The sequence below is a fragment of the Microtus ochrogaster genome, chromosome 1 (assembly GCF_000317375.1).
Source record: "Microtus ochrogaster isolate Prairie Vole_2 chromosome 1, MicOch1.0, whole genome shotgun sequence".
In the NCBI taxonomy this organism is placed as follows: Eukaryota; Metazoa; Chordata; class Mammalia; order Rodentia; family Cricetidae; genus Microtus; species Microtus ochrogaster.
The window spans coordinates 36945311-36973010 of record NC_022009.1 but is presented as its reverse complement, the minus strand read 5'-3'; the positions used below and the strand labels follow the sequence as shown (position 1 = coordinate 36973010).

The following is a 27700-nucleotide window of genomic DNA, read 5'->3' as shown; positions in this document are numbered from 1 at the left end:
CCCCTACCCTTTCCAGAGCCAAGTCCTCACGTTCTAGAAGCATTGCCCATGCCTGGCCTGCCTTGCGGTCCCTCTGGTGCCGTCTGCGGCTGGTAGTCCTTGGCCTGCTCACCACACACAGGGCTCTGCTCTCCTGCAGGTGGAGAATTCTACACTGAGCTCCCAGAACGCAGCACTTGGTGCGCAGTACACAGTGCTGCAGAGCCAGCATGTGGCCAAGGAGGCTGAACACGAGGGTCTGCAGAAGCAGCAGGAGCAACTGGCCATGGCCTATGAGGCCCTGCTGCAGGACCATGAGCACCTGGGTGCCCTGTACGAGCGCCAGTCCTCAGAATATGAGGCCCTCATCCGACAGCACAGCTGCCTGAAGACGCTGCATCGAAACCTGGAGCTGGAGCATAAGGAACTTGGGGAGAGGTGGGCCCTGGAGGGGAAGAGTGAAGCCCACGGGGTAGGGGACTGTAGGGGTAGAGCTTGTGGGCAGGGGAGGGCAGGGTAGAGCTTGTGGGGCAGGGGAGGGCAGGTGTAGAGCCTGTGGGCAGGGGAGGGCAGGGGTAGAGCCTGGGGGCAGGGATGCAGCCTGTGGCAGAGGCAGCTATTGTGCTGAGCCCCTTAGGCTGTTCCAGAGCTTCTGGGACTTTCCTGAGGCCTCTACGCACCTCCTCCCCCCCCCCCTGCATTTCCTCTTGGCGGGCTGCTTCCCATTGTTGGTGCACCTGAGCTTTCCCAAAGGGAAGGAAATAGAACCTTTAGCAATTTTTATGTGATTTTTGTCTGTCCAGCTGGGAACTGTGGCAGGGGACTTTGGAGCAAAGGGAGTGTCATGGCTCACCCTGACTCTGGGTGACCCAGTGTGGACACTTGGAGATCAGCTCACTCCAAGAATTCTTTCTTCTTCCTCCCTGCCTTTTCTCCTCTACTGCTGCCTCTGTGCAGGGTTGTGCACATTCACACTTTAGACTGCCTATCCCAAGTCTAAGTCTAAAGGGCTTGCTTTAAAAAAAACCCAGATCTGCTGGGCAATGGTGGCACACGCCTCTAATCCCAGCACTCGGGAGGCAGAGGCAGGCCTGGTCTACAGAGTGAGTTCCAGGACAGACTCCAAAGCTACAGAGAAACCCTGTTTCGAAGAACCAAATATATATATATACACACCCTCCCATTGTGTTAAATATTGAATGCATACAGCAGAGCACAAAGGAATCCCACTCCTATCATCTTAGCACAGTTGGGAGGTAGAGAGTGGAAGAGAGACTGCTCTAGCCCCCCCCCCCCCCCCCCCCCCCCCCACACTGCAGTTTTGTCCTTTCGTCTGCATTTGTCACTTTTTTATTTTTTTAAGGTAAACTGTAGCTATGTTGAAATACATACATGTTCATTTTTCACCATTGGCAGTCCCAGGTCCTGGGGTGTGTGTCATTAAGGTCACCCACTGTTGAACTCCTGCTCCTGTACTACGGGTTCCCAATCCCTAGCAGGTGTATCTAAAGTCCCGCCTGGAGGTTTATCTCCGGAGCCTGGAGAATCAGTGAGCCATGCATCAGAAGGAGGTTTGTCCAAAGAAGGAACCCACAGGACTGGGACAGGAGAGAACCAGCGCCCCCTTCCTGGACTAGCAAAGTGCCCCCGCTGACAGCATTTCTGCCCAGTCCTCAGCAGAACAGCTAGGCACCGAGTATATTGGTTATGTCTGCTAGGAGTGGCTGACGTGTAAGAAATCTCCATTGTAGGGATCTGCAAATGTTATCGAGCCAGAAAAAGCCTTGTGGGGGTGCTGATGGTATTTGTGGGTAGAATGTGGCGGCAGTGGGTTTTCCCATCAACTATGGCCTCTTTGCCTTCATCTAGAGCTCCCTCCCATCTCTGTCCTTCAGGGCTGCCAAGATGTTGGCTTCAGTGTGACTTTTCCTTACTACTGGATGGTGCAGCTTCTGCCTTGGGCATCTTTATCCCCTGGTGTTCCCCTGCAGCCCATACTATATGCAGCATTTATGGGACCTATACTGTGCATATGGTACTGTGTCTTGTCCCGGAAGGAGCTATGCCCCGGCAGACTAATGCAGTGGGACACAGCATTGGCAGTAATATGGGTGTGACCTCTGCTCTCAAGCATCATAAAACATTATCTTCTTAGAGTCTTTTAAAGATTTTTTGTATGTTTTTTTTAAATATTTTATTTATTTATTATGTATACAACATTCTGCCTCCATGTATGCCTGCAGGCTAGAAGAGGGCCCAGATCTCATTACAGATGGTTGTGAGCCACCATGTGGTTGCTGGGAATTGAACTCAGGACCTCTGGAAGAACAGCCAATGCTCTCAATCACTGAGCCATCTCTCCCCTCTTCTTTGAGTCTTTTTTTTTTTTTCGAGACAGGGTTTCTCTGTGGCTTTGGAGCCTGTCCTGGAACTAGCTCTGTAGACCAGGTTGGCCTTGAACTCACAGAGATCTCTTTTTAGAGTCTTAATGCCCATTCAGAGGAGGAAGGTTTTTGTAGTTGAGACTGACCCTGAAGGTCAAGGTTCTGGCTTGGTGTAGCATGTCAGCTACTTATGTCTTTGGCTAGTTGGACACATGGCTGGAGGCACAGTCTTCAGAGTGACAGAAGTCTGGATTCTTTTCATTTGATGTTTAATTGGCCTCCTGCCAGATACTTGCTGTGTCGTGTCAAGGACTCACTGGTAAGCAAGACTCCATAGGCTTGTGGGCCACAGCAGGCTAGATCTGTATGCTTTGCTGAAGTCACACAAGGAGAGCAGGTCAGTTTGTGGCCTTTACTTGTCAACATTGGGTGATTCTTCCATGGTCGCTAACTTGGCTCTGGAAGCCAGACAGATCCCCACATCCTATCTCTGTGCCCTGCTGTGTGGTAGGGCCACCTCTGTGCTTTGACTAATGGCCTTAAAAACATTTGTCTTTGAGTCTCCTAACCAGATCCCTTACCCAGGCTCAGCTGATGTGGGGGGTAGAAGTTAGAGAGGAGACTGGAGACCACAACAGAAGGACACCAACAGAATGTTACATACTCTGAAGAGAGGGGTGTGTGTGTGTTGGGGGGCGTCCAGGTTTTCTGAGCCAGATGGTTGAACAATGTGCCTCAGACCACTCCTTTCATGGACTTGGAGATCCTGGGTTATCAGCAGGGAGGGACAAAAGTCAAGGCTTGTTGATCCTCCTTGTGTTCTGCTGCCCCCCAGCGACAGCTGTGAAGCCTGCAAGGATTGAGAAAGAAAGTTCAAGCCGAAGGGGGGGGGGGGGAGACCTCAACAATAACCTCCCTCCCATGCCAGTGGGAACAGAGATGTGGGCTCCCATAGGGTGAGGAAGGTGTGAGCAGGGGTTAGCTGTTTCATGCAGTGGAATTTAGCAGTTTATTTTGTGATTTTCTTTAGATCTACTGGTTGTTAGTGAACTGCTTTGTAACATGAGTCTCTAAAAGGGTGTAGAGTGCGGGCCTTATGCTCTCAGGTGACCTTTAGAAGGGACAGACTGACAGGGAAGCCAAGAGACCAGAGAATGGAAGAGGACTCTGGGCCCCTGGGGGACTGACAGACCCCACTCTGGCAGCATTCATCCCCTGCCGTCCGGCCTCTCACTCCACAGAGAGGTCTCAGAGGAGTCCCCATTTTTCTGAGAGGGTCTGTCCCATCTCCTGGGGTGTAAGTTGCTTGTGGAAGGTAAAACCTGGCCGCGCTTCCAATGACTGTTCCTCCACCAGGCACGGTGACTTACAGAAGCAGAAAGCTGAGCTGGAGGAGCTGGAAAAAGTGCTGAGCACCGAGCGGGAGGCTCTGCAGCGGGAACAGAGGACCAACGCCGTCGCCACGAGCGAGAACCAAAGGCTGCGAGTAGAGCTGGACAGGTGAGCACCCAGGCTCGCCCACCCGGGCCTGGAGGAGTGGCAGCTACCCAAAAGTCTGTTCAGACCAGTCCTCACTAAAACCTGCTAGTGGAAGGCTTGTGAACTCCTTGTCACGGACTGCGTGATGCTGGCCAGGCTAGGAGCAGAGGGCTGTGCTAGTGGGGGTGGCATGGGTGGTGGTGCCCAGCCAGTACAGGGAAGGGAGGGTCATGTATCTGGATAGCATAGCTGTCTTCAGATGTCAGCCCAGCCCACGGGAGCCATGGTGGTCCTCCTTATTCAGCAGATTCACCCAGTCACTAATGCACATCTGTAACCAGCATCTCTCCCCTGTTTGTGGATCTTTTGTGGGTATATACAGCGTTCACAAAATATCCCAGTTGTCAGGTTCACCAGCTCCTTTCTAACATCTTTCCCACTGTGGACCAGAGTCTTCCCAGGACCGAATTGCCGCATGAGTCCCTCATCTTGCTGTGTTAAACAGACCCAGGCACAGTGCTGAAATGCGGTCGGTGTCCTGAGTGCAGAGTGGCAGCCATGTGCCTAGCAGAGAAAACACCTGTGTTAGATAAGCCCCGCCTGCCTATAGTCACAGGCTTGTATGTGTGTTTTCAGGGCTGACATTTGGCATTGGACAACCATTTGGTGTGCTCTCTTCCTGGGAGGGCCACCTCACCAGCTCCCAGCTCTACTCAGTTGCCTGGAGTTCTTTGGGTAGGGTTGAGGTCTCCTGAGGTCCCCATGCTGGGTGGCATGTTCTTTGGTGTCCTCCTTGTTCAGCTCATGTCTGGGCAGTCAGTCGTGTTGGTGAGACTGCATGGGTGTAGTTTCTGATGATACTCTAGGGGATAATCTCACACAGTAAAGTCCCCGATCCTCTGCTCTAAGAATCTTTTTTTTTTAATTTATTCATGTATTTGTGTCATCTACCTTCATGCACACAAGAAGAGGCAGTCAGATCCTATTATAGATGGTTGTGAACCACCATGTGGTTGCTGGGAATTGAACTCAGAACCCCTGGAAGAGCGGTCAAGTGCTCTTAACCCCTGGGCCACCTCTAGCCCCTCTGAGAATCTTTCCCCCTCTTCTGCAGTGTTCCCTGAGCCTTACATGTAGGAATGTCTGTAGAAGTATGTTGGGACTGGGCTCCACGTCTCTGCATATTGATCGGTTGTAGTTGTCTGTCGTAGCTTCTGTTGCAAAGAGAAGTTTCCTTGATGAGGGGTGAAACTACACTTACCTGTGGGTCCAAGGTCAACTGTTTATAGGTGGCTATTAGGGATTATGCTGGTTTAGTAAGTTACTGGTTGTAGATTCTCCTCCAGTAGCCATGATTTCTCTAGCTCTGATTACTTAGCTAGGTTTCCAGTACCAGGCATGATCTCCCTCTTGTTGAGTGGCTCTTAAGTCCACTTAGAGAGCTGAGCTGTTGGTTACTGTCAAGTAGGTACCAGTGTTGCACTTGTAGCGTTACCATCTCATGCTGGTGGTTAACGTGGTTCTTAGGTGTCCTGGCTGAGTGGGACTGTTGGTTTCCTTTCTCCTTTGGAAGAGTGAGTGCTGTGTTTAAGAGTAAAAATATTCCCCAATGTTTTCTGTTGTTGTTGTTGTTGTTTTGGTTTTTTCCCCCATAGCTCTTTTTTCCACTTACACCAGCACGCCTAAACTGTAATGTAGAAGGCTACTGGCCTTGATGTCCTGTTTAGGCCAGTATCTTAGCCTGCATGCGTGTTGTCCTCCCCCTCCCCCCCCGGCCGGCATGGCATCAGAGGTGCCCTCCTAGAGCCCCAGAGAACACGGCTGAAAAGCAGCGGTTTTGTTCAGAATTCTTATGCTACACACAGGAGTTAACAGCTCACACAGCCTGCCACTGTCAGAACGGGTACAGAAACCATAGCCGCTGCAGGCCTTTCTGTCTTTGGAATGCTTTTCAGTCCCTTTGCCTGTGGCTCTCCTCCCCGTAGGGTCAGTTTCCTGCACCACCAGCTGAAAGGGGAATACGAAGAGCTGCATGCCCACACCAAGGAGCTGAAAACATCCCTGAACAACTCCCAGCTGGAGCTGAACCGCTGGCAGGCGCGCTTTGACGAGCTTAAGGAGCAGCACCAGAGCATGGACATCTCACTGACCAAGCTGGACAACCACTGTGAGGTGAGGTTTGGCTTTGGGCAGGTCTGGTGAGGGGCTGGAGGTGTCTTTGGAGCCAGGGTGAGACCCGAGCGCCACCAGGGGTAGGGACATCTCAGAGGCCACTTTGTCTGACATTTGCTCCCTGAGGTTGGCAGTGGCTCCTGTCAGTCCTTCAGAACATGGCAGCACCATCTTCTTTGCCTCTTCATTTCGGTAGACAGCTATTCAAGCAAAATGGCCTGGAGTTGAGTGTGGCTGCCTGGCTTCGTTCCCCTGAGTGATTTAGCTGCTGGTGGCATAGAGCTGGGTCAGAAATGGCCATTGTGGGAAGCAAAGACCTTCTTCAAATAGAATATCAGATAGACCCCACTGTAGAGAGAGAGATTGAGGAAAGCAAGTGATTTCTCTCCTGATTTCTGAGACACCCCTGGGAGACAAGTCCCAGGCGCTAGTATCCAATCACCCAGCCAGATCTGAGCTGCCCATGGAAGATGAGAGAGCGAGACCCTGGCCCAGTGCCCTCTTGGGGAGGGCTGTCACTGCTCAGGGAACCCATATCCACTGGAGACTGCCATTGCAGGAGGATTCTTTTGTGTGTCTGTGTGTGAGCGTGTGCGTGCATGCACATGCTTGCTGGTTTGCATGGCTAGTGCTTTTATGAACTGAGCCATTTCTTTGGACCTCAAAGAAGTGTTCTAGCAAAGAAAATGGTCTAACCTCTATTGTCCTTCCAGTTCTGTTCATTACATACATATTAGTTGTAAAAAATAATTGAAAATTAAAAGGTAGACTTTGATCCTTTGATTAGTGAAGTTGGTCTTATAGGGTTTCCCTCCTGTGGCATGCTGGGAGTTTCACTGTGGCTTACCCATTAGCTCACTCCATCCTCAGTGAGGTACATAATGGACAGGAGCCTGGTCTCTGCTTCCCACGCTTCTGCTTCCCACGCTTCTGGGCCTTCCCCTTATACCACAGTGCTGTTCTAAAACAAAAGTCTGTGAACTTCAGTGCACAGGCCAGAGTCTCCCTATCAACTGCAGTTACACAGCCCACAGATTAAGAATGGCTCTTGACATTTTTAATGGTTGAAGGTAAAAATCAAACTAACAATGATATTTTGTGGCTAGGGAAAATTATATGAGATTTTTGTCAGTACGTGTGAGAGTGTAGTTTTGTTGGGGCACAGCCACTCTTAGGTTGCTTTTGTGTTGCTAGGGCACAAGACACTAGATGTCTTGGAAGGCCCACAGTCTTTAGTCTCTGGCTTGGCAGAAAAGGCTGTCTTTCACAGCAGAGCTTCCAGTTGAAATACATGGACACTACACGTGTGATTTAGCACGGTGTAGTAGCCGCCTTCAAAACAGTTCTTTACAAGATTAATAAATTTTTCTTTTTTCAGTGCTGGGATGTCAGGCAGCCCTCTACCACTGAACCACATCCCTGGCCCCAGAAAATTAATTGCAGTAACATTTTATTGAACCAATAGATCAAAAATATCATTTCATAATGCAATCTTGTATTCCCCTTTTTCACATTGAGTTTTCAGCACCCACTTGTGTGTCTGGCTTCACACCTCCATTAGAGTGGCTCACCTGTGCTCCCAACAGCCGCGAGCTGCAGCTAGCTGCTGGGCCAGGTGTGCACGTAGGAAATGCAGGCTCCAGACTCATTGATCCTTCCCAGGTGCAGACAGCACCAAGGTGGACGCCCTGTGTGCCAGTGTTGCTTTCCCTCGAGAGGCTGGGTTCCCAGCATAGCATCACAGCCTTGGTCTGTGTTTCAGCTGCTCTCCCGTCTCAAGGGGAACTTAGAGGAGGAGAACCATCACCTGCTGAGCCAGATCCAGCTGCTGAGCCAGCAGAACCAGATGCTGCTGGAGCAGAACATGGAGAACAAGGAGCAGTACCACGAGGAGCAGAAACAGTACATGTGAGTGCCGCGGTGGGCGTGTCCATGAGGGTCCCCCCCCCCCCCCCCGCCACTGTCCTCCGCCCTACAGTACGCAGTCTTAGCTCAGTCCCCTGACGTCCTGTCTTCTCCTCCCCCAATACACCTGTTGCTTTCGGGACAGAGAGCAGCCCCTAGCCTTTAGGGTTGGAGGGTTGGAGATGGAACTGTACCATTTTATGGAATGCTCTTGATTTCTGAAAGAGGTGGAGGTTAACTTGTGCACGTGTGAGGTTTTCTGCTCCCAGGTGCCCTCTCTCTGTGAAAACACGTGTGGGAAGGGGTACGTGTGTGTGTGTGTGTGTGTGTGTGTGTAGGCCAGAGTTCCACCTGGAGTGTCATTTGGGATAAGGCTTCTCATTAGCCTGTACCTTCCTGATTAGGCCAGGCTGGCTGGCTGGCTGGCCAGTGAACCCCCTGGGTCCTCCTGTCTCGTCTCTTCCCTATTGGGATTACAAGGGCACTCCCCTCGGTCTGGCTTTTTATATGGGTTCTGAGGATCGAACCCGGGTCCTCACATGCATCCATAGCAGTTATTCCACCAACTGAACTATTTCCTCTACCTTCATTTTCTTTTTCTGTAGCATTATCTGCCCCTGGGGGCGGGGGTGTCTCTCTCTCTACTTCTGGACTTGAGTTCATTTGTAGAAACAGGCAGCTAGCACCAGATGTAGCTCAGGGATCGAGTTCAGATTAAAAACTGGGAATCAGTTTCTATCTCACCTGACTGTAGCAAGTAAGTCAGTTTGTCCCGTGCCTTGCTTAATGCCTCTTTCCCCCCAGCCTCCTCCGTGGGAGCCTGGAACCCTGGGGTGACAGGTGTGAACAGAGTTGTGTCCCCTCCCATGGGAATTAGAGAGGCACAGAAGGGCGGGCGCGTGGAGGGGTCCGTTTGTGGTACTGAGATGAGAGAGGCCAGGTTGGATAGGGAGGGGCGGGTGTGGCAGGTGATCAGGAATGTAGGTGAGACCCCTCAGCTAGACATTGCTCTACTGGGACATCCGAAGGGATGCGTGTCTTGTCACTTGTCAGCGGTGGTGAATGTGAGGAAGAACGGTGATGCTGGAAACCCACACTTGGATAATCCGAGCGTACCATGCTTGTGTATATTATGCCTGTCCTTCCCGATGACCAGCATCTTGGGCAAGCCCTGTGCTGCTGGGCTCAATGTGCTTGAGACAAGAAGAGTGGGCCATGGTGGTGCGTGGCTTCAATCCCAGCACTCAGGAGGCAAAGGCAGGTGGATTTCTGGTAAGTTTGAGACCAGCCTGGTCTACATATCATATTCCAAGAGAGCCGAGGCTACAGGGAGAGACCCTGTCTCAAAACAAAGGCAGGAAGTGGCGTGTTTATGGAGAGGTGTGGTCACTGAACCCCTGGTGTTTTCCCAGCTCTCTCTGATGTAACTCTGCCTCCTCTTTGCCTGATGCGTCTGCTTGCCACCTCCTTCAGGATGGTTCATGTGCCAGCCCACACTGTAATTTGGGATCTAAGTGGCAGTTGCTTGAAGTTTACCCTCTGTAATCCATGTGGTAGAGTCGCCAGCCGAGGTTGGGTAGATACTAACGAAACAGCGTAGAAGACTGGTCCTAGGGAGATTATTGGTAATGTTTTTTCTGTGTTAGTGTCTGTGTCAGGCCGGTGGATTGGCACACCGTCTCAGCTTGTTCCAAGGAGCGTGCACCTCATTGCCTTTTCCCAGAGTGCAGCCTTCGTGAGGCTCTTGGGAAAGTGTTCCACATAGATGTTATCTTCTCTGCTTCAGCAATGAAGTAACCTGAGCAGTTACTGCCTAGGGCCTCACTTTCCCATGAGGAAGCTGGGGGCTTGGAGCCAGCTGACCACACAGAAGGCCCTCAGAGTTCGGCAAGCATGGCAGACAGGAAGCAGAGGCACTGGGACTGCCAGTTGCTACTGTGATGTTGAAACTGGCGTAAGCCGGTTTCTGCCATTTAGAAGCAGAGATTTGCTTTGGCCCCTGAGCTTATGGCTTTTCAAGGGGTCACCATACCCAGATGCTTGCTTTCTGCATGGCTGCTCTGCTGGGGCTGGCTGCCCAGGGCGTGCTCAGGCTTGCATTGGTCCCCAGTCTGTGGCCTTCAGCTTGTTGCCTTCTTGCTTGTCCTCTGGAAGCAGTGAGCCTCACAAGCTGTTACCAGGCCCCAGGGTGCCTTTGCTACACTGGCATTCAGTCTCAGTGTTCAAGTGCCAACGTGCCTGGTGACATTGCTGCGTTAGAGTGTCTGCCTCAGGCCAGTGGTACCGAGTCCTGCACAGTTTGGCCTGGCTGGGAAATCATGGGAGTTTAGAGCGTGAGTTCCCAGGTGGTCAGAGATTTGCTTCCTTAAGCCCTCTTAGCTGATCACAGGTGTTCCAAGAGATGAATAGCTGGGTTTTTGTTTTGATTTTTTGAGATAGGAGCTCACTTTGAAGCTTTGGCTAGACTGGAACTCACTGTGTAGACCAGGCTGGCCTCGAACTCACAGAGATCCACCCACCTCTACCTCCCAAGTGCTGGGATTAAAGGAGTAGGCCAACAAGGCCGGCTGGATGCATAGCTGGTACTGCTGACCCTAAATTCCCAATTTGGTGAGCAGTGTAGGATCGAACCCCCCGAGGTCCGAATCCAGACACCGATTTCTGATCTAGATTGGGATGTTGAGTACTCTCACTTGTTTATTTAAACTGGATCGATCAGTTACCTGTCCCTCTGTTCACAGAGACAAGTTAAATGCTTTACGGAGACACAAGGAAAAACTGGAAGAAAAAATTATGGATCAGTACAAATTCTATGACCCTGCTCCAAAGAAGTGAGTAGATCTTATCGGTGCACAGTCCTTGTACAGTACCGTAATGTAAATATCTGATATGTTGTCCAAAGGGATCACGACCACAGGTGGAGAACCACTGGCCTAGGGCAAAGAAGTAAGAGCTCTCAGCCCTGCCCTGTATACCCCAGCTGGTCCTGTGAGGGGGTGGCAAGTGCCAGTCAGCCCTGATGAGACACTGGGGTGAACCTTGATCTGAGTCAGAAAGTTGTGAGTCAGTCATTAAAGTTGAATGACGTAGTTGGCTTGTCGGAGTTTAACATGATGTTGGCAGCACAGCCAGGGTCCCGGGAAGGAAAGGGATGTGAGCAGAACCCCTGCCTGGGCCCCACACTTATCACATGTGGTATATACAATGGCCTTATTCCCTGTGTAGACACACTGTCTACAAGGGATGACTTTATAAGCAGGGACAGTGAATCTACCCCCATGAGCAGTGCCCCGGGTTATGGGGCTAGCTCAGTGCCTGTAGATTACCCATCATCTCTTGTAGTATTGCCCCTGGTCGCTGGCCTGAAGCCTTGAGAGAGATCCCTTTAGACTGCCTGGGCTAGGCTGTGGAGTTGAAATCACCACCAGTCCTTCACGGAAGCTTCATTGAGACGCCCAGTCTCCATCTTGTATGTGGTAGGGAAACTGAGGCTGCAGCGAGGAGTAGGAGTGACAGGTGAACAAGAGCCGGAGGTGTGTAGCGGGGCGCTTCTGCAGGTACCCGAGAATGCCCTCGGTTCCCTTTAACCCAGACACCTCTGCCCCTGGTGCGCCTCCTGAATGCCAGTCAGTGAGCACCAGCCGTCACTGGTTGACCTCAGCAGCTACGCCTGAAGGTGACTTTCACAGGGAAAACAAAACAAAAAGCAGCTAGACAGCACAGCCCTGTTCTTGCACGGGAGAGATGAGTAACAGTGCAGCTGAGTGTCGTCTTCTAGGAGACCAGCATGGTCTGATGCCGCATACCCTCTGCTAACTGCAGAGCCTGCACCCAAGAGCGAGGCTTCTCAGTTCCAGGCCTCAGCCGTGTAAATAAGATCATGGCGATGTTCATGAACACCGTCCTCTTTTCTTGAGGTTATTGGGATCCAACTTGGGACCTTGTGAATACGAGGCAAGAACCCTGCCACAGAGCCACACCTCCATCCCAGTGCCATTGCTTGCCTCTTGTGAGCATGGGTTGTAACTCCTAAAATTCTTCTCACTAGGAAGAACCACTGGATCGGAGCTAAAGCCCTAGTCAAACTTATCAAACCAAAGAAAGAAGGCTCCAGAGAACGATTAAAATCCACCACAGATAACTCCTCCTGGCAGCTGGAGCCCTCAGACCCCGCCTCACCATCTGCCTCCCAGACTGTCAGATCACAGACAGAGAGCCCTGACAACCCCACATCCGGTTCAAACTGTACAGAAGAACGTGACACCCACAACGGGCCTGTGGGGAAAGGTAGGTGCTTCTGCCAGATGTTATAGAGCAATGATAGAAGCTCTGACAGCTCCACCCACCGTGTCTCCGTGGGAATGTGGCAGTATGCGTGTCCCCTACCTGGGCATGTCACCAAGCCCGTCTCTGCTATGGCTGGGTTGTTACTTTAGAATGGGAAGCACCGTTTATTACATGGGCTACGTATCTGGAGTTCCCTCAGGTGTGTCAAAGGTTACGGTTAGCTCCTTTCTGTACACACGTATTTACCACACCTTCCACGTGCCAAGTTTTAGAAAGTCCCGAGTGGTTGTCTTTTATCGTTTGAAAAGCACGTGGGTTTATTCTCCACACAGATAGGACCTGAGCACTGTAGTCCTGGGACACTGGGTGTATCTCCCCTGAAGGTTGGCTTTTGGGATTGGCCAGGAATTCTGAAGATAGGAACACTAGTCGTTCGTGTTGTAGTTCGTTAAGCGTCTCAGACCGGACGAGCTGCACGTGGGTGTGCTGGTGCACGCCATTGGTCTTGGCAGCACTTCACCGCTGAGGTGTTTTACCATGCTCCTGTGCAGTAAAAACCTCATCTAAGAGATAGATTGTTGGGGCTGGAGAGATGAGCGCTGGCTTCTCTTGCAGAGGACATGGCTTTGATTCTCAGCACCCGCATGGCAGCTCACAACTGTCTGTAACTCCAGCTCCAGGAATCTGATGCCCCTCTCTGGTTTCCACAGACACTGCACACACACAATGCACACACAAGTAAGCACTCGTACACATAAAATTTTTAAAAAAAACTATTTAATTTTTTTCCCTGTGCAGCCCAGGCTGTTCTGAGATTCATTCTGTAGACCAGGCTGGCCTGGAACTCAGGGATCCACCTGAGTCTCCCTCCCAAGTAGGATTAAAGATGTGCACCACTGTGCCCAGCTCTTTTTTTTTTAAACAATACAGATGGTTGTGCACACAACATACAATAAGAAGAAGTTGGCAAGGCCGGTATGATACAGACATTGTTATCATGGTCACCACTAGGTCTGTAGTGACTGAACAGTTTTGAAGCTAGGTCCAAATTTCCAATGTTATATCGAAAATGACTAACATCGAATCTGAAATACAAGTTACCTTAAACATGTCAAGAAGTTCAAATTTACTTTTCACTAATGGGGGCGTGGAAGGAGGGAGTACTGGGTTATTTATGCCAGACCTTCATTCTAAGTAACTGAAAGTTTTATTAAAGACACTGGAACTTTCTGAATGTATGTCAGGGAAGCCCGGGCTGTCGGGCTGACAGAACACATGAGGAGGAGTCACAGGTGCCCTCTCTTGTGGGTTGCGGCATGTTCACCACTGTGAGTGCTCATGTCACTTCATGACGTGTGTGTGCTCTCGTCAGCTGTGTCTGTCCTTTATGCAGACGGGAGTAGGTGAAAGGTGAGTCACAGCGAACAGGGTCCCATGCTGCAGCTCAGTCTAAACTCACATAACCCAGACAGGCCGTGAACTCATGGTATTCCTCCTGCCTCAGCCTCCTGAGTCCTGGGATGACAGGTGAGAGGTGCCACGCCTCAGCTCTTAACTAGCTCTAGACATTAACATTTCTGATAGCCAGCGAGGGTCTTTCAGTTTCCATATCGGCAGTTTTTGAACATTTTCCATTTCTGCCTATATTGTTGTTTAAGTTGAATAAATGAGTTAGTTGTGCTTAGTTTAACTGAGTTGAGAAAGCTTTCAGAAGCCCTGGCATGGTAGCACATCCCCTTAGTCCTCACACTTGGGAGGCAGAGGCAGATGGACCGCTAAGTTTGAAGCTAACCTGTTCTGCAAAGCAAGTTCCAGGACATCCAGGGCTACACAGAGAAACCCTATCTCAGAAAAAAAGAAAAAAGAAAAACCCAAAAATCCAGAAGGCAAGCAAGCAAGCAGACTTTCAGAGAAAGTGTCTGCCTGGTCCAAACTGCCACTGGGAGCTGAGCTGAGTACCCTTTGAGCCATTTCACAAGGTCTCTATCTCCTCTGATTCCTAACCCACAAGGTGGGCATTATTACTGTCCATTTTTTATGCTATTTATTTATTTTCTAGAAGATGGTCTCACAAAGGTAGCACTGAGGAGGCAAAGCCGATATAGTAATAGAGATCCAAGCCCGGTGTCTCAGCCTCAGACTCCTGAGTTGGCACTGTCTGGAGTGACAGCAGCTGTGGAGTTCTGTTTGGTGCCTCCCTCAGCTGTGGTCACTAACCTGGAACCCTTAGTCTGTAATGTGGGATTTGGCCACTAGGTGGTGCTGCGGCAAAAGAAAAGTAGAGCATCTGGTCTCCACTTTAATCCTAAACCAAACATCTGTTGGAGCAGTGAATACCCTGGCAGGAATGGAGGACATGGGGGATCTGAAAGGAAATCATTCCCCCTGGTCTTAGGTGGAGGGGGATGAAAAGATATTTGAGTGCTTTTAAACTCATGGTGCCAAAGGAAGAGGTTCTAGAATTACAGCCTTTTGTGAGTGCTTCAGGCAGACTGTACCCTGACAGTGGGCCAGCATGTCATTAGGTGTGTCCAATGAGTTGTCAGGGAACCTGTCATTAAAATGAATGAGTAAGAAAGCTGGCTTCCATGCTAATAAGCATTCGTATTTAATAATTTAACACACTGAAATTGAAAAGTCATCTGAACCGGCGGCTCCTGGGGCAGCGTATCGTTCTCCTGATGCACCTCAGGAGTAATGGTTGGCACCGGTGTGCTACTAAATTAAATTGAGTCAGAGCATAAACGGTTCTGGCCCCAGGTATTGGGTACTGGCTGGACAGGACTCCGCTTTCCTAAGTACTTTTTGCTAGCCTAGTTTCATTGTGATTATTGTTCATTTCATTTGTTTGTTTTTTTGTTTTTCCTCTTCTGGGTTATCACAATGATAACAATTTAGCATCCCAGCGCAAAAAGAGTCCCTTTTTGAGAAGCAAAAGCAAGGATAAAGACAAGTCTCCGTCGGCCCACCCAGCTCTCTCTAAACGCCTGCGGTTCTGGTCTTCCTCTGACAGCCCATCCTCTCCCAGCGAGTCTGTCTCTTTCTCAGACATTGGGGACTTCTGACCCCCTCCTTTACCATGTGTCTGCATCATGTATCCCTCCTTCATTTCTAAAATTCAAACTGCCAGCCAAAGGAAGTTAGTCCCTAGCGGAACCACTGTTCCTCACCCCAGTTACAAGGTAGCCATCGTGGATTCTGATTGCAATAGAAGATGAGTTCTCATGTCCCTGGACCATTCTTCAGCACAGCACAGTTTTAGGGGACCCTCGGGATGTACGTGCATTTTCTTGCCCTTGGGCCAGGAGACCCGTGCTGAGTAAGTGAAGAGGCCTTGTGTTCCTCCCCCTCCCGCGTCTGCAAGCTTCTGTTGTGCGCGTGCAAAGCAGGCGTTGTTAGATGTCGCTGCGCTTCCTGAAGTCCCGCCAGACCGTGAGCTGCCTTTCTAGAGATTTATTCTTAAGCAGCTCAACTTTGCTCCCCTCTCCTGGTCAGAACACAGCTGCTGCCTTCCGCTCCTAAGCCCCCAGTCTGTGTTTTGAAGGATGGCCCTGCACTTTTTTTTTTTTTTTTTAGCATTTTGAATAATTGAACTGATTCCGCCCAGCCAGGGTGGAGTTTTATGGCTGTGTTGTGATTCTTTGACATCGTGCGTGGTGACATTAAAGCCATAGTGGACAGAACATATATCAAGACTTAAGTTACAGCCAGAGCAGGGGAAGATGCTGACCAGAGAGGTCACCAGCACCGTCATTGTCTGCCTCACACCACAGCTCTGTGATTTGGGCCGTGGCCCTGTCTCCTGTATGGTTATTACATGTTCTCCCTTAAAGTGACTCAATGCTTGCACTTCAGTTTATCTTGAAAAGGAAAGGTTATTGTCAGTGCTGTGCTGCACATGGAAAAAAAGTGTCACCGTAGAAACCAGGTGACCATATAATCCTGCAGCTATGACAGCGTTAAGGTTGGTTATCATTGCCACTGACTTCAGCTTGTGACCCTGTCTTTAAGAACACCTAGCCATCATGGTGCCTGACCCCAGAGTCTGTCTTCCTCGCATGCTGCTGGAATTGTGCTTGTCTGTCTGGTGTTCATGCTGTCTGCCCATCTCCACCTCCCCTCTGGAACTTCATTTTCATAACCCACAGGAAGGCCTCGTCACTATCCATTCTACCAGACTCGAGTCTTGCTTCTCATCAGGGTTAGCATCCAAAATCTGATCTCCTCCTCGGTTCAGATCCTAAGATCTGAGCCTTGAGACCACACGGAGAAGAACTCTGGAGTGGAAGGGCCGAGGAGCCAGTTTATGCGAGAGCAACCTCCACCTCAGCCTAGCCAGCTGCTGGGAATGCTCCTGTGTTCTCTTTTGTTTATTCGGGGTTATTTTGAGATGCTGGGCTCGAACCCTGGGTCTTCCATATGATGCCATCTCATTGTGCTCTCAGCCCTCCCTGCTCATTTATATTTCCTATCTGGAGATCCCACACTCACTTCTTTTGGTTAGGTGTTTTGGGGCGGGGGGTGTTGGTTTGTTTGTTTTTGGAGGTAGTGCTTTTCAGCCATATTGCTTAATTTCAGCAGGTATAGCCCCGGGGCCTGGGGCAGAAGACAATGAGAAATGAGGTTGTAGCAGAAAATTTAGCACTGCATAAAATCCTAAGATACAAGGTGAAAACCACCTTGCAGAGATTAAAGCTTTTTGGGTTTTTGTTTTATTTTTGTTTTGTTTCTGAGAACAAACTGTGGTGAGCTTGTCAGTGAACTTCCTTTTGACACCCCAAAGAACCCAGTTGGCAGGGCCCTTAGCACCTCGGTGGCAGGGTTGGAGACAGCTGCAGGTGCTTGTTCCGGCTGTTGAGACAGGATTTGTAGAGGATCACAGAAAGCGTACCCCATAGTTGACTTTTGGATCATCCCCAACATTTTATTTCTCCGCTTGTGTCCTTCCCCACCAGTCCCCCAGTGATAACCATGTGGCCCACACTGGAGTCTGAGCTAGCCTTTGGTAGCCTCCTACTCTCAGTCCTAGCTGGGGTCACCCAGCTTGTGTCTCTGTAGTCTGTGTGCCCTGCTGCACCTGCTTTGGGCCTCCGTGTGCTTGCCCAGCCTTGACTCGGGCTCACAACCTCATTTCTCAATGTCTTCTGCCCCAGGCTCCGGGGATCTAAAACCAAAGCGAGGGTCCCCACGAGGAGGCAGTGTTGATCGCACAGATGCCTCCACAGACCCAGCTGTGAAGTCCTGGCCCTCAGAGCCTGGCTCCCGGACTTTTTCAAGCTCAGTCATCACGGCAGCCCCTTCCAGCTCTACCTCAGTCCCCAAGCACCCAGGCCGCACCAAAGGTGAGTATGGCCTCTCTAGATGATGAGCTCTGGGCCTGGGGCCTTCTTAAGACCAGAGATATTCTCAGAGGGGAAAAGCTGATGAAGACTTCTAAGTCACAAGTTGGTGCAAGCCTTGTCTCTACTTACCAGCCAAGTGAGTTTGGATAAATAATTCAACCATCAGTAGGCCTAAGTACCACGAGAAAAGCCTCAGGACCCATCAGCAAGAGCATTCAGGCATTGGTGTCGCCAGGGCTGGGCTGATACCAGGCAGCTCCCTGGAGTCAGAAGATATTTTCTCTAGAAAAGGTGAATGAGAGGGTCTCTAACCCGGAAGTCTGTTGACAGAACCGAGGGCAAATGTCCCATAGCGAAAACAACGACATCAGTGAAGGGTTTGCAGATAGCTATATCCTTGCACTCCAGTGGCTGTACACACCTCAGGTGCAAAATCAGTAGTCTTTGAGTCTCACTAGCTGAAGAGATCCCAGCCAAATGGCTTGGTCAGCTGTCACAGAAAGCCCACAGAGGCTCAAGGATTCTGTAGGCACACGAGAGCCTGCAGCCCCCAACAGAGGAAAAGCCAATGCAGAAATCACTGGCCTAAACTGGGGTGTTTGGAAGCATTGAGATGGAAGTGTTAAATTGCCTGATGGTGGTCAGAAAAGTTGCTATGGCCGTGAAACAAGAACAGGATGCTATGAAAGAAGTGATGGCCAGAGAGAGGCATTTGAAAGTCTAGAATACGCAAACAGAAGGGAACCGCCCTCCATATGATTGAAGGAAGATGAAAATACGAAAATAAAGGAAAAAAGAAACAGCTGAATATGATGGCCTCTCCGGGGCTATACCTATACACTCAGCCTTGGAAGGAAGCATGCACAGCGTTGGTGCTATAAAACACAAGCAACACTCATGGGGTCCCTGAGTTCACAGTCTGGATACTTGTTGCCAGCGGGTAGGTAACTGATTTCAGTATGGAGATCTTTTCAGAGATGACCCCACATTTAGTGTTCAGATAGAAACAGGCAATCTCGGAGAGGCCTCTTGCTGACTAATATCTTGTTAGGGGCTGAGGACTCTAGGCTTGCTCACCCTCCCCCTTAGATGGTGGGTCCCAGTTGTCTGCTCTTTTTCTTTCCTTCCTCCCCCCACTTGATGACATTGTGGCCCTTAAAGATGATCACACGCCCTTTGCCTTTGGTGCTGCCAGCTTTGGGGGTTGGAAAGTTCCCGGGGCACTAGACTCTTGGCTGCTTTCCCTGGCCCCAAGGCCAGAGCTCACCTGCCCTTCATGCACAGCACAGTGTGACTTGAGTTGGGTGGGGTCAGTCCAGTGCATTAGCCCATCTTCTCTTTCCAGGTAGACAGATGAGCGGAGGCACCATCCACACCCCTCTCTCACCCCTTGGACCTTCTCTTGCTTGCTTGATTGAGGGGCTGAACAAAGGCCTGAGTTGGCCATGTAACCCGGGACCCCAGGGTTTTCCTTGTGGGTTGTAGGCATTCTAGAAACCCCAACACATTAACTTTATTCTCTCCTTAGATTGTAATTCAGAAGACAATCTCTGTGAGCCTTCCATGGAGCCTGAGGGGCCCTACCACAGGCAGCCAGGTGAGCAGCCGGTGTGGTTAGGTTGTTTTTGTTGGTTGCACTCTGAGTTTGAGCCAAGTGGCACGGGCGTCATGGATATTAACACACAAGAGAGGTGAGGGTGGAATTGTTCTGGTGGACGTGGAGATGCAGGGACTGGGGCGTCTCTGAGCCTGCCTCTCCGCCCTGCCAGGAACTTTCCACACAGTTCTACTTGGCAGCCTCTCCAGGTAGGGAATTTACTGTCCCCCTAGAAGCCCCGGGTTCTGAAAACAACAAGCAACAACAAGCTTTAGGCAAGCTGCAGGGCTTCCTAAAACATCTTCCCTTCCCTACATTGGTCACTAGGTCTCCCTGGCACACCTGGAGGGTGCTGCTTTGGAAATCATTACAGCAATTTCTCAGAAAATTGGGAATCAATCTATCTCAAAACCCAGCAATACCACTCTTGGGCATATACCCAAATGGTGTTCGATCATACCATAAGGACATCTGCTCAACCATGTTCATAGTAGCATTATTTGTAATAAGTAGAACATGCCCTTCAATTGAAGAATGGATAAGGAAAAAGTGGTACATTTATACAATGGAGTACTACTCAGCAGTAAAAAATAATGACATCTTGAAATTTGCAGGCAAATGAACAGAACTAGACAAAACCATATTGAGTGAGGTAACTCAGACCCAGAAATACAAATATAATATAAACTCACTCATAATTGGATTTTAGATATAAAGCAAAGAACAATCAGCCTACAATTCACAACCCTTCCACCTTCCACCCTATCCCACATGCTTCTAATTTATTCAGGAGATCTTGTCTTTTTCTCCTTCCAAAGTGGATCTGTGTATGTCTCTCTTAGGGTCTTCTTTGTTGTCTAGGTTCTCCCTTACTCCACATCCTCTCCAGCATAAGCTATCATTAGTGTTTTTGATCTTAGCCATTCTGACAGGTGTAAGCTGGTATCTCAGAGTTGTTTTGATTTGCATTTCCCTGATAGCTAAGGATGTTGAATATTTCCTTACGGATCTTTTAGCCATTTGAGATTCTTCTGTTGAGAGTATCTGTTTAGGTCTGTACCCCATTTTTTTAAATTGGATTATTTGTTCTTTTAATGTCTAGTTTCTTGAGTTCTTTGTATATTTTGGAGATCAGACCTCTGTCTGATGTAGGTTAGTGAAGATCTTTTCCCATTCTGTAGGCTGCCATTTTGTCTTGTTGACCATGTCCTTTGCTGTACAGAAGCTTCTTGGTTTCAGGAGGTCCAATTTATTAATTGTCTGAGTGTCTGTGCTACTGGAGTTATATTTAGGAAGTGGTCTCCTGTGCCAATGCGTTCAAGGCTACTTCCCACTTTCTCTTCTATGAGGTTCAGTGTAGTTGGTTTTATGTTGAGGTCTTTGATCCATTTGGACTTGAGTTTTGTGCATGGTGATAGATATGGATCTATTTGCATTCTTCTGCATGTTGATATTCAGTTATGCCAGCACCATTTGTTGAAGATGTTTTCGTTTTTCCCTTTTACAATTTTGGCTTCTTTGTCCAAAATTAGGTATTCATAGGTGTGTGGGTTGATATCCAGGTCTTCAATTCCGTTCCATTGATCCATGTATCTGTTTTTATGTCAATACCAGGCTGTTTTCATTAATGTAGCTCTATAGTAGGGTTTGAAGTCAAAGATTGAAAGACCCTCTGAGAGTGTCTTTCAGTCTGGGGAGACCCTTCCCAAGGAACAGCGAGACCACTTGTGCAGATGCAAACAGCAAGAGGTTTATTCAGATACACAGGTACCTGGGGCGTCCAAGTCTCTCGGAGGACTGGAGCGCTGTCAGGCTGGGGTAGCGGGTTTTTATAGGGTAAAGGGAGCAGAAGCGCGGTTACAGAAGCGAGATGCATAGTTACAGGGTTTTCATTGGTCAGTTTGAATATGGCCGAGTTCAAGTCGGGACAAGGTCCCTGGTTCCCGAGAATTCAGATATGGGCTGCCTTGGCTCTTGTCTAGGGCAGACAGGGTGCCTTTCTCGGTATTCACCGTTCCTCCCCCGGCCCAGCCACAGGTGTCTCTATCTCGTTTTGACAGCTTCTAAACTGCCCTTTGTTAAAACCCTGAATATTCAGTACAAGCCTTGCAAAATGGTGTTACCGGTGCTAAGTTGTTTAACAAGCTGGGCGGGGGTCTTTCAGGATTGCAATGCCTCCAGAAGTTCCTTTATTGTACAGGATTGATTTGACTATCCTGGGTTTTTTGTTTTTCCATTTGAAGTTGAGTATTGTTCTTTCGAGGTTTGTGAAGAATTTTGCTGGGATTTTCATGAGTATTTCATTGAATCTGTAGATTGCAATACAGATTTTGGTAAGATTGCTATTTTCACTATCCTACCTGTCCAAGAGCATGGGAAATCTTTCCATTTTCTGATATCTTTTTGGATTTCTTTCTTCAAAGATTTTAAGTTCTTGTCATACAGGTCTTCCAGTTGTTTGATTAGAGTTACCCCAAGGTATTTTATGCTATTTGTGGCTATTGCAAAGGGTGTTGTTTCTCTGAATGTTTTTTTTTTTAGCAGCCTGTTTATCATCTGTGTATAGGAGAGCTCTTGTATCCTGCTACATTACTGAGTGTGTTTATCAGTTGTAGGAATTCCCTGGTGGAATTTTTGCAGTCACTTATGCATAGTATCATATCATCTGCAAATAGTGAAAGTTTGACTTCTTCTCTAATTTATATCCCCTTGTTCTCTTTTTATTTATTTATTTTTCTTACTGCTCTACTGAGAACTTCAAGTACTACATTGAATAGATACGGAGAGAGTGGACAGTCCTGTCTTGTTCCTGATTTCAGTGGGATTGCTGGGAGTTTCTGTCCATTTATGGTCGTTGTATCCTTGCTCTCTCCAAGACCTTTATCATGAGGGGTATTAAATTTTGTCCAAGGCTTTTCAGCATCTAATGAGATGATCATGTGTGGTTTTTTTCCTTTTCAGTTTGTTTATGTGATGGATTACATTGACCAATATGTTGAGCCATCCCTGGATCTCTGAGATAAAGCCTACTTGGTCATAGTGAATGATTTTTCTGATGTGTTCTTGGATTCGGTTTGCCAGTATTCTTGCATGAATGTTCATGAAGGAGATTGGTCTGAAATTCTCTTTCTTAGTTGTATGTTTGTGTGGTTGGGGTATCAGGGTAGCCTGTACCCTTGTAAAAAGAGTTTGGCAAAGCTCTTTCTGTTTCTGTTGTTTGGAACAATTTGAGGAGTGTTGGTATTAGTTCTTCTTTGATGTTCTGGTGAAATTCTGCACTAAAACCATCTGGCTCTGGGCTTTTTTTTTTTTTTTGGTTGGGAGACTGTTGATGACTGTTCTATTTCGTTAGCAGTTATAGGTCTGTTTAATTTGCTTATTTGGTCTTGATTTAATTTTGGTAAGTGATACTTATTCAGAAAGTTGTCTATTTCCTTTAAATTTTGCAATTTTGTGGAGTACAGGCTTTTGAAGTATGACCTGAATAGTCTCTGGATTTCCTCCGTGTCCATTGTTATGTCCCCCATTTCATTTCTGATTTTGTTAATTTAGATATTCCCTTCTCTTCCTTTTGGTTAGTTTGGATAAAGGTTTGTTTGTCTATTTTGTTGATATTTTTCTGGAAGAACCAACTCTTTGTTTCATTGATTCTTTGTATTGTTCTTTTTTGTTCCTATTTTGTTGATTTCAACTCTCTGATTATTTCCTGTCATCTAGTCCTTCTGGGTGAGTTTGTTTCTTTTTGTTCTAGGGTTTTCAGGTGTTCTGTTAACTCACTAGTGTGGGATTTTTTTTTCAGCTTCTTTAGGCACTTAGTGCTATGAACTTTCCTCCTAGCACTGCTTTTATTGTGTCTCATAAATTTGGGTATATTGTGGATTCATTTTCACTGAATTTTAGGAAGTGTTTAATTTCTTCCTTGGCCCAGTGATGATTCAGTTGAGTGTTGTTCAATTTCCCTGAGTTTGTGAGATTAGTGTTATTGAATTCTAATTTTAAGCCATGGTGATCCGATAAGACACAGGGTTATTCCAATTGTTTCGTATCTGTTGAGGTTTGCTTTGTTACCGAGTGTGTGGAGAAGGATCCATGAGGTGCTGAAAAGAAGATATTCTTTTGTGTTTGTGTGAAATGTTCTGTAGGTGTCTGTTAAGTCCATTTGAGTCATAACATCTGTAAGTTCCTTTCTCTGTTAAGTTTCTGTCTGGCAGACCTATCTAGTGGCGAGAGTGGGGTGTTGAAGTCTCCCACTGTTAGTGTGTGTGTGGCTTGATGTGTGATTTAAGCTTTAGTGATGTTTCTTTTACAGATGTGGGTGCCCTTGTATTTGGGGCATAGATGTTCAGAACTGAGACTTTATCTTGGTGCATTTTTCCTGTGATGAATATGTAAATGACCTTCATCTCTTTGACTAATTTTGGTTTGAAGTCCATTTTGTTAGATATTAAGATAGCTACACCAGCTTGTTTCTTAGGTCCATCTGAGGTAATGTCTGTCTTTGTAGTTGAGGTGTGTTTCGTGTATGCAGCAGAAGGATGGATTCTGTTTTTTTATCCAGTCTGTTAGCCTGTGTCTTTTTATAGGTGAATTGAGTTCATTGATATTAAAGGGTATTAATGACCAGTGATTGCTAATTTCTGTTATTTTTGTTGTTGGTGGTGGTGTGTGTATGTTTCTCTTTTTTTGGGTTTTGTTGGTGTGAGATTATTGCCTGTGTTTTTGTAGGTGTAGCTAACTTCTTTGGGTTGGAATTTGATTAAATCTGGTTTTGTCATGGAATATCTTGGGTTTTTTTTCCCGTCTATGTTGATTGAAAGTTTTGCTGGATATAGTAGTATGGGATGGTATCATGGTCTCCTAGTGTCTGTATAATGCCACCCAACCAGGACTTCTGGCTTTCATTGTTTCTGTTGAGTTTGGTGTGATTCTGACAGGTCTGCCTTTATAGGTCACTTGGCCTTTTTCTCTGCAGCTCTTAATATTCTTTCTCTATTCTATTTGTTAAGTATTTTGATTATTGTTTGACAAGAGGACTTGCTTTTTTGGTTTAGTGTATTTGGTGCTCTGTAAGCTTATTGTACTTTTATAGGCATATACTTCTTTAGGTTGGGAATTTTTTCTTCGGTGATTTTGTTGAGTATATTTTCTGTGCCTTTGAGCTGGACATCTTCAATTCATATCTTAGGTTCAGTCTTTTCATGGTATCTCATATTTCCTGGATATTTTGTGTTAAGAATTTGTTGGATTTAACATTTTCTCTGACAAATGAATCTATTTCCTCGATTGTATCTTCAATGCCTGAGATTCTCTCTCATGTCTTGTGTTCTGTTGTTTATACTTGCATCTATAGTCCCTGATTGTTTACCCAGGTTTTCTGTTTCCAGATTTCCCTCGGTTTGTGTGTTTTTGTTTTTGTTCTTTCTTACTACCTCTATTTCAGTTTTCAAGTCTTGAACCATTTCTTTCCCATGTTTGATTGCTTTTTCTTGGTTTTCTTTAAAGTATTTGTTGATTTCTTCCAATTTTTTGGTTATCTATTCCTTTCCCTCCCTTTCTTTAAGGGATTTTTTCATTTCCTCTATAAGGTTCTCTATCATCTTTATAAAGTTATTTTTAAGGCCGTTTTCTTCTGCTTCATCTGTGTTGGGATGTTCAGGTCTTGCTATTGTAGAACCACTAGTTCCTGATGGTGCTGTATTGCTCATTAGGTTGTTGTCTACCTATCTCTTTCTCCAATCGGAACAGGTGGAGCCTGTGTTTCAGGGGGCTCCGTTTTCCTCCAGTTGGTGTAGTCAGGGGCTGTGGCTTCCTTGATCGCATCTTCAGGTGTAGAGAGCCTTGGTGATTGTTCTTCCAGGTGCCTACGGGCCCAAGGCTCAGATGGTCGTTTCTCCTGGTGTTGGCGGGGCTGAGGCTCCCACGGTCAGGTAATTAGTGGAGGCCACTGCTGGTGTTGCTGTTTCCATTGCGGCCTGCCATGCTGCTGCTCACGCTTCTCCCAGTGCTCTCTAGTTCTCAGTTTTTAAAAAGGAATTCTAGGGGGCTGACAAAACGGCTCAGGGTGTAAGGGCACTTGCCAGGTGCAGGTGTGGCAACTTGGGTTTGATCACATAACCCATGTGGTCAGAGGAGAGAACCAGCTACTGTATTTGTCCTCTGACCTCTGTACACACGTGTATACACACACACACTCATGCATGCATGCAGGCGAATAAATGTTTAAAAATAATGAATGTTTTCAAGCTAAAAAGCAGTGGGCTAGTGGGGTGGTCTCAGTGGGTTAGGGCACTTGCTACCAAGCTTGATGGCCTGAATTCTATCCCAGGACACACATGGTGGAAGGGAACCAACTCCTGCCATTTTGTCCTCCGGCCTCTGCACACACATAACACACACTGAATAAATATGTTTAAAAAAAAACATAAACCCTAGAAGGGTAGGAAGAAGTTGCTCAGAAGGGAGACCTTGGAGGTTTACGTGGGTTTAGTTTGTTTCTGATGTGCTTGAAGTCGTTGAGGAAGCCAGCCTTGTCTTCGACCCATTCCTTAGAGAGTGCGCCAGTGTTGGTGTTAGTTATGATTCTGTGGGCAATGAGGCCTCTTGGTCCAGGAGCCCTTCTGTCTTTACCCGGAGTGGGGGGCCCTTCCAAGTGCACCAGCTCACTGTATATCCAGTTGGTGACTGGTTGCCTGGCCATGAGGTTCTTCATACACCTCCCAACCCCTCCAGTGTCGTTGTTTGGAATATGGAACAAAAAGAATTGTTTAATGAACACGGGTGAGTGGTCACGATGGTTCAGGCCTATGATCCCGGCTCTCGGGAGACTCAGATGAGAGGGTTGTGTGTTCAAGGCTACCCTAAACTACCTAATAAGGCCCTAACTCAAAACCAGAATTAAATAATAAACATAGATACTTCCATTTAGCAACCCTGTACCTGATACAGAACAGCCTGCGTTTGTTCCGACTGCCTCTCTACCAGGGGGTCTTGGTTCAGTACTGCTCCCAAGCTCCAAGTCTTCTTTGGCTTATCCCTAAACACTTAGCCAATAGATGTGTTCCGGATGCCTGCTCTGTGCCAGGACCTACCACACTTGATACTTAGGCCTGTGTAGACACCCGAGCTGATGCCCCTTGAGGACAGCAAGCCAGGGGCCTTCTAGAGTTTCTGAAGGCTTGCCCAGTGCTGTTACACACTGCACTTGACTCCAGAGCTACAGAGATGTTGGAACATTACCCCTTTCCCTCGGCGCTCAGAGCCCAGCAGCAGAGGTGTTTTCTCACCTGACACTGGTACAGGCTGCTGTAGGCGGACCAGGAGAGGTCTGTGGACCCGAGAAGGGATGGTCCAGCTAGGGCAAGGAGTGAGGTGCTGCCCTCTGCACCTGAAGCAGGGTGATTCTTGCAGACTGACTCAGGCTGACCCTCACAGTCATGAAGGCTGGGTCCCTCTGCCCTTGTTACTAGGAGCCTTGAGTTTTCGATTTAGAGCAGATGAATGTTTGAGGCAGGTGACTGAAAGCAGCTGAAGAAAGGCAGACAGCATGTAGACACATCCTGGCATCACCTCCTGTGATTACGTACAGAACACACTCAGATACACATTACTGCTCGCATATACGTACGTGCACCTTCTGCGTTGGACAGTACCTCACTGCTGACAGGACAGTGGGCATGTGTTCTGGAAAGTTCTGTGCAGTAAGAGGTGGTCTCTAAGCCCCAGTCCTGGGTTTGCCCAGAGGAGCCCCTATGTACTTTTTGTGCTAGCATTCTGTGATGTTTTATTAATGTTTTAAACTAGATGCCTAGACCTGGTGATAGAGACCTAGCTCAGCCAGTTATGGCTGCCTGCTGCGTGCTGTGTCTATCTCCCTGTTGCTGAAGCCAGTTGCCTCAGAAGAGAATATGCAGACCTCCCTGCCTGAGAGCACTGGCCTGAACTGGTGTAGAGTTGCTTTGTTATGTTTTCTTCCTCAAGTTGGGGTATTAACCTGGATCTACCTGGTCATTGGCCCTTTGTATTAAACACAGTCGTTTCTTCTCAGTGTCGCGGCCAAACAGCCTGGAGAGCAGCAGGAACGCGTCCAGCAACAGCTCACCCTTGAGCCTCAAGGGTAAGGCAAACATTTATTAGGACGGTCAGCCCTGGGCTCGTACTATCTTAGAGTTCAGATCTGCCTAGCGGGGCTGGAGACACATTCTGGCGCAGCCATAGGCTACAGCAAGGTTCCAAGCACAGGCTAAGGAGATTAGGGCTCTGGTCCCCTTTTCCCCTGCCTACCCCGAGGACATGGGTAAGTCACAGCTCCTCTGGGCCCAAGCTACATGTATTAGAGAGAGGGACCAGTGCTCTTTCCCACGCAGAACCGAGAACAAGTGTGATTCCTCTTAGAAGATGAGTTTTGTGTCCCAGGCAGCTCTCCAGCTCACTTTAGAGCCAAGGCCAGAATGTGTGATACTCTGTGCGTGTTAGCCAGACACTCTGCCAACTGAGGTACATCCCAGCCTGAATTTGATTTAAAGAAATTTTAAGTTTTGGGTGTTCTATTTTTTGTT

The 27700-nt window shown here is 48.0% G+C and overlaps 1 protein-coding gene across 2 annotated transcripts in view; it reads left to right on the top strand.

Annotated features, from left to right (window-relative positions):
* Ccdc88c (coiled-coil domain containing 88C) overlaps positions 1-27700 on the top strand; it is a 127305-nt gene that overhangs the window by 91062 nt on the left and 8543 nt on the right. For both annotated transcript variants that reach the window (XM_013346728.2, XM_026780707.1), the window contains 9 exons: positions 140-417; positions 3720-3863; positions 5828-6014; positions 7777-7922; positions 10661-10750; positions 11968-12206; positions 17360-17548; positions 19077-19145; positions 27190-27258. In XM_013346728.2, coding sequence (XP_013202182.2) covers positions 140-417; positions 3720-3863; positions 5828-6014; positions 7777-7922; positions 10661-10750; positions 11968-12206; positions 17360-17548; positions 19077-19145; positions 27190-27258 — 1411 coding nt within the window. The remainder of the gene's footprint in view (positions 1-139; positions 418-3719; positions 3864-5827; positions 6015-7776; positions 7923-10660; positions 10751-11967; positions 12207-17359; positions 17549-19076; positions 19146-27189; positions 27259-27700) is intronic.